Here is a 15,488-nt window from a genome sequence, read left to right as displayed (position 1 = left end):
CCAGGCAAGAGCTAGAATAGCCCCATATGGCGTAGACCAGCTCAGCCCTCCCTTCTTCACAACCACAGGGGCGAGACAGGCATCCCCCTCCGCTGGAGTGGGAGGCAAGGCATCCATGAATGACCCCGGCAGAGACCGTGTTGCTTTAATGAGTACGGTTGTGTCACCGGAGCAAAAAAATGTCATTAGGAATCATTAGCGCGCATTCAGCCCTTTCAAAAACTCAGCGCTCTCATAATTGATGCTGCTGGTACGCCACGGGACTCTCCACCCCTCTCACCCCAGCAGCAGCCAGCAGCCCCTGGAAGTGCCACCTCCATCCAGCACGGCAGGACAGGGACCCCTGCACCCACCCCTCAGGCAAATGAGCCTCGTGCCCCGTTTCGTTTGCTGCCCAGGGGTCAGATTTACACCAGCGTGGAAGTCTCCCAGTAAACCCCAAGGACCTGAGCAATAGGCATGGGGTCTGCAAAAAAATGGGCACCATGAGATGACTGGTCCCCTCTGAAGAGCAGCAATGACCCTTGCAGCTCTCGCCTACTCACTGTTACCCAGATGGTGTCCCGACGTTTTAGCATTCCCCAAATATTTCCCAGCACGGTCTTAAAAACAGCTAAGTCCAATAATCTTCTCAAGCACCATACTAAATTGCATCCTAAATCACGTCCACTGCCCTGCAGGCGGATAGGGAATAAATACTGATGCCACTGGAAAGCGCATCCACATCCCCGCTTCCCAATCCACATCTCCGGAGCGCTCAGGCAAATAACCGTCCCTGCATCAGACCCCATCGGACAGTTGAGGGTTGTCTCAATCTGACTGGAGGCAAATGCAACTGGGGAGCTTAAATGGAGAAATAGTTAAGCCACACCGGATGGGAAGCGTGGGTGTTCCCAGAGAGACCCAGCAGGGTTAAGCACTTTCCTAAATCAAAGTCTAAATGGCTTTGGCCCAGCGATATGGGTTTGCGTGTCAGGGGAGCGGCCTGTGAACCTTCCTAGAGGAAGAGCCTCCACTTCCAATTTGACCCGACCTCTTTTCAAGGCAGGTTGAGCTGAGGGACAAGGTGACCCTAGGCTTTGGAGTGAGGACAGGCACAGGCGCTGCTCCCAGTGCCTTTCCTGCTGGCCCCATCCTTCGCTCTCTTCACACCAGCAAGAGAAGAAAAAGGAGCAACTGAAACGTACCTTGGTGAGTTCCTGAGCGTTGGCCAGGTTGTCCACCGCGATGGCCAAGAACACATTCAGCAGAGTATCTGCGAGCAGCTAAGGATGCACAAGGTACTTGTTAAGGACATGGGTGTCTGCAGCCACCGAGATAGGGTGGCCCTGATGGCTCCTCACCATCTCAGCGAGGAGCAGCCAAAGGGACAAACTCCTCACCCATCCTATCTATACACCCCTCAGGGCACCTCCAGACAGCTCCTTCCCTGTGTTTGGGATATCCAGGGCTGCCGCATGTGTGATAGGACTCCCTCAATTGGGAGAGGAGGAAGAAGCAGTGAGTGGGGAGGGGGGTGCCCCCAGAGGGGGAGATGAGATGGGGTTGTCTCCACTAAACGCACAGCAGCCAGGTGGATACAGTTTCCAAACAAGGTGAGGACGATGAAATAGATGGAGGACCACATGCCTGAGCGAACGCCTCCCTGGGAGCGGATGCCGTTGTACATCACCTCATTCCAGTCCTCACCTGTCAGGATCTGCAGGAAAGCAAGCCAGCATCTCCATCACCCGCACCTTCTCTCCTCAGAAGAGTTTTGAAACTCTTCCTCCTTGCGTAACAGAGGTGGAAGAGTTTCCATCTCTTTGTTACGCAGGAGGAGAGGGAGGAAGCAAGTTACACCCTAAGAGGTGATGGAGGGGAACTTGTTTGGTTTAAAAAGCCCCTTCCAGCCAGCGGGGAGCAAGCAGGTGGTCCCAAGTCCCTTTGGTTGTGTTCCCTTGCAGCCCAGCTCCTACCTGGAACACTGTCATGATGGCTGCAGGGAAAGTGTCGAAGTTGGCTGATGGCGTCCCATCGATGAAGTTAAACCTGGAAGTGGAACCGGAAGGACATAAATGGGCTGCAGTACCAAGGCCGTCAAACCCCTGACTGCTGTGCTATCAGCTCTCTTTGGCTTAGGAGGACCTTTCCCCACTCTAAGGAGGGTCTCCTGAGCATTTGGTGCCAGAACCCAAAAGGTGTCCTGGTCAGAAGGACCCACACAGCCCAGAGGCACTTGCTGGAGCAGGGACTTTTGTATGGGAGAGGTACCACTGTTAGCAGCAGGCTGAGGGGTGAGGCTATGGTCTTCCTAGGCACCTAAGAGGGTGTTATCTCTTGGCTTTGACACCAAGAAATTCGTTTCCGCCAAAACTTGAAACAACCTACCTGCCTCCAAACAGCTGCATTCCCAGCAGGGCAAAGACTACAATGAAGAGGAAGAGGAGGAAGAGCAGGCTGATGATAGACTTCATGGAGCTCATCAGTGAGACCACCAAATTCCTCAGGGATGCCCAGTACCTAGAAAACAGAAGCAGTGCTGGAGCACTCGTAGTCACGAGTGCTACAAGCAGGAGTGACTGGATCCAGGCTGCAGCCACAGTCCAAGACAGAGGGTGACGGGCACGGACGGATGGCACATACTTGGTTATTTTAAATATTCGCAGGAGACGAAGGGCTCGTAGGACACTAATCCCAAAAGAGGTTCCTGGTCTGAAGATAGCCCAAACCACTTCGAAGATGCTTCCCACCGTGACCTGAGAAGCAGACACAGCCATGAGTCAAATACAGGCTCAGGACAGGCTGTTGCAGGAAATCTTCACGTGCCTGAAGACATAGCACCCACCACCCTGCCCAAGACACGGTGTCTCGGTCTGTCATGGGCAGGCTGTCCCAGCAGAAAGGGTTCCCCTGCCCACTCTGAGGGCCATCCCGTTCTTCTCCCCCTTGGCATCTTGCACTGCAGACACCTGCCAAACATCAAACATCTCCCCCCACACCCACCGCATCTCTGGGGCTGCTTACCCCACAGTCGAAGCAGTTGAAGGAAGAATGGAAGTAAAGGCGCGGCCCCATCCCATACATCTTTAAGGACATCTCCAGGAGGAAGAGTCCAAGAAACAGAAACTCTGCATAGTCTGAAAGAGAAAACCCAGACGCGTTACTCTTGGGGCACTGAGCTGCGCGGAGCACCCTGCACGCACCCACCCATAGCCCATATAGCACACCACAGAGATGGGACAAGTTAAGGACCATGCGCTGCTTCCCCAAGCTCTCGGGGTCTGGGACGAGGGAAGCTTGTCTCTGAGGAGCTAAATTGTGTATAACAGAGCACCAAACCCACTAGTTAATCTTTCAGGGTAGGTGCACCAGTGTCCCAGGGGTTTGAGAAGACCAGAGATGGCTGGCATGGAGTGGAGCAGCTCTTCAGCATTATACAACAGTGGTTGAGGCGTCTGCAAAGACATTAACCACGCAACGCTGTAGGGGAATATTAGCAACCTGGATTTAAATCATCGCATGGCTGGAACTTGGCCAGGGTAATCGAGCTGAACAGCCAAGAGCCAGTGAAAAGCTTCTCCAGCTATTTCATGAACATTGGCAGGCAACAGTCTGGCTCTTCACCTTGTCCAAAAGATGCTTCTCACCACGACCAGCTGCCATACCACACCGCGGCGTGCTGGGATCCCAGCAGGCCTGAGCATGCTAATGTAGATTTGGGCAGGCCCAGTGCTTGACGGGGACATTTTCAAGGTGAGTAAGAATAACACAGCTGAGAAAGCAGCACTGTCTCTACTGCAGCAGCTCAGGAGGAACACATGTCTGCTGCGGGGTTGACCACACTGCTCTGCAGTTAGCACCATGCTAGAATGGACATGGGTTTGCTGCCTTCGAGACCTGACCTTGTATCGTGTCCCACAGAGGGCTGGGGGATGCTCCAGTAACTGGTTTCTACCTTGGGATCTCCATGCTCTGCACCAAAACCTTAACCAGGGGTTCCTCCATCCCTGCAAACTCATGCATTTCCAGAAATTGCTTATGGCCATTCAAAGATGGAGCTCTAGCAAGCTTTCCATCACCACCATTCACAATTTTAGGAGAAACCCAACTAAGACCTGTAGTCTTTTTCTCTCTCTTGAGAAACTTGTTGAACCTGAAGGACATAAGGCCAGTAAAACTCTTCCGTGTTTGCTCACAGGGCTGAGACAGCCATCAGTGGCCACGGGGTCAAGGGCAAAGCTGAATTACATGGCTGTACACAGTCCTGTGTTACCAACAGTGAATGTAGTTCAGGTTATTCCCCACCCAGCTCCATACCAGCGTGACTCTGGTGGGATTCATCCCCACATGCCCCAGGGGAAGGAGTGAACGTGTGCTCCTCTCCAGCCATGGAGATAAGAAGGTTGCAGGAGGTTTTGTCTGCCCATGCAGTGCTCTCACACCTACACAAAGCCCACAGACTCACAGAGGAAGTGGGTGAGCCAGGCTGGCTGGTTGTGATGGACGATGGCAACACAGGCAGTATTGAGAGCCACCAAGCTCAAGACGATCCAGTAGAAGACCTGGGATTTCACCATGTGGCGAACAGAGATGCGCAGGAGTCGCTCCTTGTGCCGTAAGTACGAGGCACCATCCACTCTGGCACCTTTGAGGCCAGAGTGACTCAAGGGGTTTCCTAAGGGAAAAGAGTGGGGAGAAGGAGTTGGGTTCTCCAGTCAAGGTGAGAGAAGGAGTTGGGCAATCCAGCCTTCCCCCAACATGAGACAGGACACACAGCTCACAGACATTGCTCTTATGGGACATGACTTAACCACACAGTTTTTAAATGGTACAGGGGGCAGCGGATGGTTTGCTCCCGTTGCTCTCAAACTAGCAGAGATGACCAATCCATGACAATCTCCATGTGACAGGTGTGACCCTCGCAACTCAATAAACTGGCAGAGGTTTTGAGGAAGAAGGCTCCAAACTGCACTAACCCAAGGTTGGATGAAGAGGTCTTCTCTGTGCCAACCTCCTCTCACCCACGGAGGAGATATCGACGCAGTGCTCATCGCTCGAGTCGCGGTTCATGGCGTCTGTCCGGTTCCTTTTGATGGTGGCTCGCCTGAGCACTGGGAAGGAAAGAGGAAGGGGTGTTGGTGGCCCAACTCTGCCAGGAGCCAGCTCATCAGATTAGGACCTGATGACCAGTACTTGGCTAACTCAGATCTGGTAACAGGACGGAGATAGCCAGGTGACCCTAGTCCAGAGCTATACCTGTGTGGGACCAGACTTCTCCTGGCCTCCATGGTCTCTTAGCAGTTATACTGTCAATCCACTTCCTCATACCCCTCTCTCAGGCCACAGACCCCACCGGGGCATCCCCAAACCTCCCTCCTCTCATTTCAGATAAAGGATTTCAACCTCCAGCTGCAGGCAGGCAGAAGGAAGGGCAGACAGTTGCTTAGGTAGGGTGTTGCTTGTCTTACCTTCTAAGGCTGAGGTCCCAGAATTTTTGTTCTCTTCAGCCAGCATGACTTCCTCTACGCAAAACACAGAGTTTAGCATCAGGAGACAAGATACAGTTGTCTGAGCACATCAGACCTCACTGCCTTGTACGTAAGCACTTTGCCCAGCCTGGAGGCGGTTGCTCTACCTTGTAAACTCTTTGTCAAGTATCTGTTAAGTGTCCAAAAGCAAATTCTGGAAGGTGGCAAGTGACAGCTACCAGACATTGCATCAGAAAGGAAAAGTACTAGCAATTAACCCTTCTTCCTCCACTGTAATTAACCCCACTAAAGAAGCTGAATATTGAGTCTGGGGCTCAACATCCCAACCCAGAATCAAAGCTGAGATCTGGAGCTCAGACCTCGATTCAAGTTACCGGGGGCTGTGCCAGTTTGGGAACCAGGCCCTATGGGCTGTTGCACATGGCTGTGTGTCCACCATCCCCAGGCCGTGCCCAGGTCAAGGTGGGAGCCCCGAGCTGGGAACCAGTGAATGCATGCCCTCCAGTCTCCTCCAGGATTAGGTTTAACTGGAAAACCACTGTCACCGTTCACTGCTCTGCGTTCTCTCTGCCCACTACTGCAGGGGACTCCAGCAAACATCACGAGAAAGGAAACCATGGCAGAGCAAAGCTCGCAGCAGTGATGCTCACAGCCTTCCCTGGAGATGTAATATGCCTCATGTTCAAAATATGACAGTTTCATGCCACAGAAGACGAGGCTTCATCAGCTGTTGGCAATGTCCTTACTTGCAGCCTGGCCAGACCATCGCACCACCTGGGGCCAAGCTCACTCATGCACCCAACGCCACCCTGTGAGCACCTATGCAACTTTGGGGTTGCTCTGGATGATGCTCAGGTATCCCTTCCCATCCCCACCACTTTGCATGACCAGCACCCTTCAGTGCCCGCCACCCCTCTTGGAAGCCCCCCCTGGCCCGCCAGCCTTTACCCGCTTTGTCTATCCAGGCCCGGTAGCCATTGAGCTCCCGCTCGATCTGCTGCTGGCGCCGCAGCTTCATGAAGGCTCGGCGGTTCTCCACTCGCTCACGCTCTTTGGCAAACTCCCTGGGGAAGGGCAGGGGGGAGCAGTGAGAGCATGGCCGTGGGGCAGCAGAGTACACCGGGGGCTGGGGGCAACATGGGGCCGGGAGGGGAGGCAGGGACCAAGGGCTAGCACAAGCCAAGGGCTGCTGGAGCATCCTGAGGCAACGTATGGCCATCCCCAGACAAAGCAAGGCCAAGGGATGGGTGAATGATCCGAGGGGAGGAGAGGCTTCTTTGCAGGAGGAAAGGCATGGATGCACATGAGCCAACACCCTGCTCAGTCACTCAGCATCGCATGTCCCAGCTGGGAGATGCTGCTGTTCGGGGAGGATGCTCCCAGCACCACCCAACTCCAGAACCAGCTGAGCTTCTGTGTGTCCCTTCAGGGAATAAAATCTGGGCACCATGAGGAGGCAGCAAGGGGATGGAGAAGGGCAGGTCCTGTCCCCTGCCTTCGCCACCTCTTCCTCTGAATCCCTTCTCCTTCCAGCCTCTCCTTGGAGGGTTTTCCCAGGGCTTGAGACATCCCTGTTGTCCTTCTCTGGACTTCAGTGTCTCACACGAACTGCCCAAGCACCACGACCGGTCCAGAGAAGGACAACAGCTTGGGACCGCATCAGGCAGGAGGGTAGGCAACGCCAACACGGGCTCTGTGCAGGCAAGGGCATGTCAAGCGCTGAGCGCCACTGGCCAGAGCTAATACCTTGCCCACTGCTCCTGCAGCCTCTGACACACATGGTGCACGAATGCGCTAGCATCCACGTGCTCATCCACTCCTAGGCACAGTCATAAGCACACTCCTCAGTACATAAGATATATGATTTCACCTGTAGCCCAGCCCAGAGCTGTGCAAAGATGCCTATATGCAGCTAGGGCTATATACACCTTCCCCCCTGCAGGTAAAACGCAAGACCGCCCAGGAAAGCGTGGTCTGCTTTCCGGTATACACGTGCTCGTGGCCATACCCAGAAGGCCCATGCCGACAGCTCTCCTAAGGTTTTCACCCACTCTCTACGAAGAAGCACCTGAAGCCCTAAGCATGTATGCAAAGGCCATCACACACAGAGCAATTAAAATATTTGGCAGGACACACAGGGGTGGCAGTTTAGGTAACCTCCCACCCACGCCATACGTGAGACAACACGGCCAGACCTGTTTCTAGGAGGTCTCACACCCTGCGCTGGCACATACCACATACCTGGGGCATCTCAGGCCACATGTTCTACCTCTATTGACACCCCCATTAGCGCACAAGGAGCATCCCTCACACCCGACAACCCCCCAGCACACCCTTCCTTCCTCCCAACAACACCCCAGGGATGCAACCTGCTGGCTGCAGCTCCCCATCCCGTCCCCGAGTCCTGGTGGCCGCAGAGCCCCAGCTGCACGGAGGAACCCGGCCCATGCCCTCAGCCCCCTCCCGGTCCCAGGCTGCTCCGAAGGAAGCGTCATTACGAAGAACAAATGGCACCATTCTCTCTGCAAGACGAACGTCTCTCTCCCCGGAGACTAGCAGCAACCTCCAGCCTCAAAAAAAAAATATATTCAAAAGAACTGAAAGAATCGGTCTGTCTGCCGCAGAGAGAGTTCAAGTGCATTACCCCAGCTGAGCTATTACACCCTTAATGCTGTGTGGGTTTTTGCATGTGTGTGTGTGTGTGTGCGCGCGCATTTCTGTGAAAAGCCCTGAATGTTCCCTGCATCTCTTGTTTAAGATCCCCAGACAATTCAAGCGTTTTTAATTCCACCCCAGGAAGGTGAAGTTTCCTGCCGCTCTGGCATTCAGCATCAAATGACTCTCCCCCTCCATCGCTGGCTTTCAGACTGAAATGAGACTTTCTTCCTAGGGCAGGGAAGGGGGAGAGAACAAAAGGCAAGGAAGAGAAAAGCAGCCTAAGTGGAGGGAAGGAGGGCGGGAGGAGACGGGGGAGAAGGAAGGACCTCCCGCAGCCAACAGTGAAACACACTCTGGGGTTTGGGCATGCCATGCCAAAACCCCTCCTTGCCCTAGCTGGAGGAAAGGCAGGACCATTTTGGCTGTGCCACCATCCCTCACCGGCTTTTATTAGCAAATTTGGGATGTCAAGAGGTGAGGAGATGCTGTTTGGAGCCAGAGTGAGTGGGGAAGTTGCCTCTTTCCCTCTGGTTTGGTCCAGTGGTCCTCCTGTGTGCTGAACCTCTGCCCCCCAGCCATAACCCCATGCCAGACAGCACCTCGGCAGAACTTCTGCTGGTCAGACCCTGCAGAAATAATCTGTGAGTGGGAGCAGCTGGAAAGCTTCGCCTGATTTACACCAGCTGGGAATCTGGCCCCTCTCTGCTACCTCCTGCTTGCCCATCCCTCTTGTCTTCCAGCTCCTCCTTTGCTGAGACTAGTGTCTCCTTCTGCTGCATGGTGAGAAGCCACCATCACGTGTCCACAATAAAACCCAGCCAGAAGGACCAGCTGAGCATCAGATAACTTTTTCCCAGAGAAGGGAATGTGAGCGTCTTTTCCAGCACCCCCCTCATCGAGCAACATTTCCCCCTACCCAACTGGAGCCCTAAATTGCAGGGAGCCGGTACCACACGCATCCAGGGACAAGGTCCCTGAAGCTGCGGCAGCGTCTCCGAGGGACACACTTCCCACACGCTTGATCCTTAATGGAGCTTAATTGCTTTTGTCCATTAGAAGGAGGAAGGGGTGGCAGAGAGGGGAGGGGGGAAAAAGAAAAAAAGTTAAGCTCAACTTAATGAATTATTACATTTCAGAGAGACACGTTACCGAGCAGGGCAGCAGCGGGGGCTGGTGACATCTGAGAGTGGGTAGGCGATGCTGACAGATCAAGGATTGCTCAGAGCCAATTTGCAGCAGCGGGTAGAGATAATACTGTATGTGAGTGAGAACAGGGCCAGCGTCGGTGACTGACAGCCACTTGGGAAGGCTCCAAGTCGCGGGCAGGGCAGCATCGCATCGCATCGCCGCAAGAGCCAGCCGCCTGCCTCCCATCGAAGGGCTCTATCCCTGGGGTGTGTTTGGGTTACACTGCCAGGGACGGCCCAATTTTGCCTTGCAAAGAGTCCAGGGCTATGCTGCTGATGGGGTGCCTGCAAGGGGGGCGTAGAAGCCCCCAGCAGAAAGCTCGATTCTCACCAGCAACACCTCTGCTGCCCACCTGGGTCTCCCGGCCCCAAATCCTGATGCCTCCAGCGTGAAAACGTCCACTCATGACAGCTGAGCTCCAGTCGTGCCGACCCTGTGCCGTTGCAGCCCTTCTCCATCCGGCCTCGTAAAGCCGAAGGCAGGCAGCGAGCGATGGAGATGAGCGCTGAAGGTCACGGTGGGAGCTGGGGAGCAGCGTGCCATCTGTCCTCCTGCACACAAGGGCACCATCCACCCGCGCGCCATGCCCAGCCTGCCGGGGCCATTGGAGCACAGATGGTTCGCTCCTCCTCTGCCTGCAAATTCTCCTCCGCAGCCTCGGCATTCCCCTCAGGTGGCCTGAGAGCATCTCTGCTCCCAGCAGGAGACCTCGGGGGGTCACGGCTGCACTCAGCCACCTTCCTCCCCAGGCCCTCATACCCTTGCTCACACTTGGGCAGCGATGCTTTTACCATATCGGTGCGCTCTGCGCAAAGGACTGGAGAGCCCAGGTCTGGTTTTAACGGGAAGAGAACCCATGTGAATGCATCCACCTTGAAAATGGGCCCCCTTTTTTGGAAAAAAAAACATCAAAAAAACAAACAAACAACAAAAAAACCAAAAAACCAAAAACCAAAAAAAAACCCAACCAACAGAAACCACCAAAACCCAAAAGGCAAACAAAAAGAAAAGCGCCCAAAAAACCCAACCACGAAAAAACAGCAACCAAAAACCAGCTAAGAAAAGAAAACACTACTTTTATCCTTTCCAGATCTTCTTTGAGTCCAGAAAGGGAGTATAGCGTTGGTCACATTAATATTGTGGCTTCCATGCTTTGAAACTAGAAGCCAACCCTCTTCAAACCCATCAATTCATCACCTTTTGCCACCGTTGAGGATGCCTCCAACAAATCAGTTACCAAATGGGTCTTAAAATGATATGAGGCAGCAGAAAGGATGGGGTGGGAAGAGGAGAAATACTGGATTACACGCTGAGGATGAGGTAACAGTACCGTGCTGCTGTGAAAAAAACATATATAACAGGATGTATAACAAGGAACACCATCTGTAAGACATCAGGTAATACTGCTGCTCTCCTCGGCACTCGTGAGGTCTCAGCTTATGGCTCTGACTCTGTTTTGAGCGCCACAATTTGAGGAAAAAACCGATCTTCGACTCCAGCAGGGCGTCAGGGAAGGTTACGGGACAGAACTGACAACAGACGGTTTGGAAAACACGGATGAGACAGTTGCAAACCAGAGGGATCAGATGGTATTTACCCAAGAGGTGTAAAGGAACTCAAGTCGGCATGTTGAATTAACTGTGCAGTCTGTAACCTGGTGCTTCAACTTAAACAGACGGTGGCGAGCAGGCGCAGCAGAACCGGCATTGCGGACCGGGATGGTTGCACTGAACCAAGAGCAAAAGCTAGGCCAGAGAGTCCAAAAGGTACAAAAACGCTTTGCAGGGGGACAATGTGCTTCACAGGTCTGCTTTGAGGGAGGCAACGAGCTTTCTGCTTGATTTAAGTTCGCTCGGATTGCCAGAAGCCAGAGAAGATTCAAAGTCAGGTTGGACTCTGAGGAACCTCATCTAGTTGAAGATGCCCCTGCTGATTGCAAGGGAGTTGGAGCAGAGGACCTTTACATCTCCCTCCAACCCAAACTGTTTTATGGTTCCTTACCAAAGCTGGATTGTCTCGAGAAAGCTTTCCCATGAAGTACTAACTGGTGAGAAGAATAATTAAAAAAAACAGAAAACAGAAACATCCTATTTCTTGTCATTCCTTTTTCAGTGGTGGCCGCTAGCTTTTGATCATCCCTGTGTACTTCGGCGAGAGTTCCTTCTTCGCCGTGCTGTGACAAAGCTGCGGCAAGGAGCAAAGTGTGCAGCTGACGATGCTAAAGAGAGCACATTTATAGAGCGCCGGCAGACACATGAGCCGGGGAATGAAAAGCTGACAAGCTGTTGGCGACGTCGAACGGTAAAACGGGAAGGAGCTGGGAGATACCAGCCCTGAGATTACCCATTACATCACTGTCCCACTTAAGAAGGGCCAGATGCTGATGGTTACCTTCTGCCTTGGAGAAAGGTTGGGATTTAAATTGGATTTTGTTATAGGTACTCGCTGATGCCCGTCACTTTGACCAGGTCCTAAAGGGGCTTATATTATTGATGCCAAGCAGCATGAAAAATTCAGAAAGACCTCGTCATGCTAGTTTGTGTTGACCCCCCACGCTAAGAGGAGCAGTGAACAAAAATAGAGGCAGGAAGGAAAGGCAGTGACAACACGAAGACACAGGGAGAAGGCAGGCCAAATGGGAAACTGCCTCCACAAGTGCGGAGAGGACAGAGGGGCTCCAGAGGAGGAGCCACTAGAAGCAAAGTCAAGACTCCCAGCACTAAAGAGCTCCTTTTATAAGCCGGTCCCTCAAAGAGATATGGGCCATCGTGGCTCCACGTAGGGCCTAAAGCAGCAGGGACAGGGCCACCATTGGCCAGCTGTGTAATGGGATCTGCTGGGTCCAGGCTTTGGGTAGCTTTGAAGACGAAGTTCAAGAATTCAAATAATTGGCATTTGATGGAGAGCCAGAGCAGCAATGGGGACACCGAAGTGACTCAAAGCGGTGAAGAACACAAGAGAACTCAGACTTTGCATCTGCTGATGGGGAACACAGCCCACTGAACACCAAGGACTTTAAATATCTCCCCTCTTCTCTCCAGTAATCACCGTTTCTTGTTCACAGGCAGCTTCAGTCAACAGGCTCCTGTTCATCCAAGAGCAGGTTCACCCATCACTTGGGAACACGGTTGGGCATCAGCTGTACCTTGCTGCAAAGCCTGTCCCTCATCAGTGGATCCCGGCACAGATGCAGGTGTCCGGTCCAGCCTCTGCCTTTCAGGATGGGATCAGCCCCTCTCCACACACTTCACGCGTGCTCTCCAAGAATGAGGACTCCAAGATCAGCGTGAGAAAACCATACGTGGATACTAGTTTTGTGTGCAGCACAACCCTGCTGTAACCTTTAAAAAAAAAAGTCAGGCTTTCCACAACATTTGTGTTGAAGGGATAGAGTGCACCCTCAGCAGGTTTGCTGGTGACACAAAGCTGGGGGGGGTGGCTAACACACCGGAAGGCTCTGCCGCCATACAGAGAGACCTGGACAGGCTGGAGAGCTGGGCGGAGAGGAACCTTATGAAATTCAACAAGGGCAAGGGTATGGTGCTGCACCTGGGGAGGAATAACCCCATGCACCAGGACAGGTTGGAGCTGACCTGCTGGAGAGCAGCTCAGTGGAAAGAGACCTGGGAGTCCTGGTGGACAACAGGATGACCATGAGCCAGCAATGTGCCCTTGTGGCCAAGAAGGCCAAGGGCATCCTGGGGGGCATCAAGAAGAGTGTGGCCAGCAAGTGGAGGGAAGTCATCCTCCCCCTCTGCTCTGCCCTGGTGAGGCCGCACCTGGAGTACTGTGTCCAGTTCTGGGCTCCCTGGTTCGAGAAGGACAGGGAACTGCTGGAGAGGGGACAGCAAAGGGCTACCAAGATGCTGAGGGGACTGGAACACCTCTCTCATGAAGAAAGGCTGAGGGATTTGGGTCTCTTCAGTCTGGAAAACAGACGGCTGAGGGGGAATCTTATCCATGCTTATAAATACTGAAAGGGTGGGTGTCAGGAGGATGGGGCCAGGCTCTTCTCAGTGGTGCCCAGGGACAGGACAAGGGGTAACGGGCACAAACTTGAGCATAGGAAGTTCCATCTCACCATGAGGAGGAACTTCTTTCCTTTGAGGGTGGCAGAGCCCTGGCACAGGCTGCCCAGAGAGGTGGTGGAGGCTCCGTCTCTGGAGACGTTCCAAACCCACCTGGATGTGTTCTTGTGCCACCTGCTCTGGGTGACCCTGCTCTGGCAGGGCGTTGGACTAGATGATCTCCAGAGGTCCCTTCCAGCCCTATGATTCTGTGCTCAGAGCAGCCAACAGTTTGGAGAGCTTATTGTTTCGAAGTAGAGAAAAATAAACGACAAAGAGGAGAAACATCCCCGGGAGAAGGGAGCCACCAACGTTCCAGTTGTAGAGTCTCAGTTTCAACATTTTTCCAAAGGTAACAATGCTGGGCTTTGTATCTCTGTCCCCATTGCTCAGAGAAGCCTGTCGTTTACAATATTGCGCCAAAAGCAGCAAGAGCACGGCCAACCCACGCTGCATAGAGGTGGCGGAGGGTCTGGTAGCCCCAGCAGCAAGAAGCAGAGATACAGGCTCTGGATTTTATTTCGCTCTTATCAGGCAGGGTTGGTATGAGCAGAGCAGCTTCACTGCTTCAAGAGCCCCGGGCTTTGTTCGCAATCACTCCCACTGGCTCATGCAGCGCTGGGAAAATGTCACTCCTCCCCTTCCCTGCTATGCTCCAGTTTTTATCCTCTGTAAGCGGAGAACAGTTTTATAGGCCCCCTTCACAAGTGAGAGTCATCTGCAGATGAAAGGTGCAGGGCCAGTACTGCAGGTGAGTTACAGCGCGAGAAAAAAATCGCCGATTCTCAACATTTCATCACGTTAACTTCCCAGGAACCTCCAAGCCCTCTAATTGACGCCTTCGACACACAAATACAATGAATTCGGAACCAACCAGCAAGCGTGAAACCCACAATGCAACTGCTAGATATGGCACTCTGCCACTGCAAAACAAACAAACACACAAACACACACAAACAGCCGCCTCCGTGATCCAAAGAACTGATAACGCTACGTGATTCCTTCAGGGCATCCTGTCTACTTCACCCAACAGGAGTGCCCAGCACCCCCTTGCAAGGATAGAGTTGGTCATGGGGCAACTGGGCACCTCCAAAGCCATCCCCCCAGTCAAAGAGCTGCAGCCACGGCCACGCGATTGCTGTCATTAACCAGGACGATGGAAATTACGCCTGTCTGGAACACGCAATTCCAAAAGCAATCTGTAAACCAGAACTCTCTGCCGAGTGCTTTGTTGAGAGGATCAAAAACTGAGTCTTTTCACCCATGGCCTGCAGGCAACGGGCAGTCCACAGAGCAGATTTGCAGGGAGGCAGGAATAAGAGCAAATCTGAAGCAGTTGAGACACGCTGGCAAATAATTTGTGAAGAGAAATCAAAGGGGAAAGGCGCCGAGTCGTCGCTTTGTTGTGGATTTTTTTTTTTTTTTTTTTAAATCCTGTCCGGCTGGCTGTAAGCGGAGTCGTTATTCCCTGTAACACCAGGGGACCCAGCACCCCAGACACGCATGTCTCTCATCAGGCAGCTTGTTTGCAAAGGGCTTGGAGTCCCTCCGCAGAAAGGTGGTACAGCGGAGCAAGGCGGAGAAGCGCTCATTGAATATGGATGCCCACCTGGCTGCTGAATATAGATGAAGATCTCAAAGGCTCCTTTGCTTCGCTCATGTTCAAATACCACGTCCTTGACACAAGAGCTTGCCCAGAACACAGAGACAAGTGCGGCCATTTTTCGCCAAGCGTGGCCCGACCAACGCGCGTCCCATGACGGTGCTGGGGGAGCTGGCAGGAGGCATTGCAGCCCACCCTCCCCCCATTACACCCATACCTCTGTCCAAAAGCCGTTCCAGCTAGTCAATCCCCAAACACACAATGGGCACAGCCATTTTACGTCTCATCCGAGCCACTCCCTGAGATGCTACAACCATTAAAGGAAAAAAAAAAACCAAAAAAAAACCTAAAAAAAAGAAACCAATGATCCTTCCAAGCTTTCACGCTTTCTGGTGCAATGTTTCTCAGGCATATTTGTTGGCATCTCGCTATCCCTCATGATGTCCCCACAAGCCTTCCCGCATTGTGGCGACGTGTCTCCCTGCTTTCCCCTCCACAAAC

General features: G+C 53.1%; 1 protein-coding gene across 1 annotated transcript in view; it reads right to left on the bottom strand.

The window, feature by feature from the left end:
- The window catches only part of CACNA1E (calcium voltage-gated channel subunit alpha1 E), a 144,931-nt gene that overhangs the window by 40,403 nt on the left and 89,040 nt on the right, over positions 1–15,488 (bottom strand). The window contains exons 10-19 of the mRNA XM_074599028.1: positions 6,420–6,535; positions 5,451–5,504; positions 4,959–5,093; positions 4,448–4,657; positions 3,007–3,119; positions 2,626–2,738; positions 2,371–2,502; positions 1,959–2,031; positions 1,582–1,699; positions 1,188–1,255 (exon numbers count right to left, since the gene is read on the bottom strand). Of these exons, the coding sequence (XP_074455129.1) occupies positions 1,188–1,255; positions 1,582–1,699; positions 1,959–2,031; positions 2,371–2,502; positions 2,626–2,738; positions 3,007–3,119; positions 4,448–4,657; positions 4,959–5,093; positions 5,451–5,504; positions 6,420–6,535 (1,132 nt within the window). The remainder of the gene's footprint in view (positions 1–1,187; positions 1,256–1,581; positions 1,700–1,958; positions 2,032–2,370; positions 2,503–2,625; positions 2,739–3,006; positions 3,120–4,447; positions 4,658–4,958; positions 5,094–5,450; positions 5,505–6,419; positions 6,536–15,488) is intronic.

The sequence above is a fragment of the Larus michahellis genome, chromosome 8 (assembly GCF_964199755.1).
Source record: "Larus michahellis chromosome 8, bLarMic1.1, whole genome shotgun sequence".
Taxonomy (NCBI): Eukaryota; Metazoa; Chordata; class Aves; order Charadriiformes; family Laridae; genus Larus; species Larus michahellis.
The sequence above is the reverse complement of the archived record's forward strand: the minus strand, read 5'-3'. Positions and strand labels throughout refer to the sequence as shown.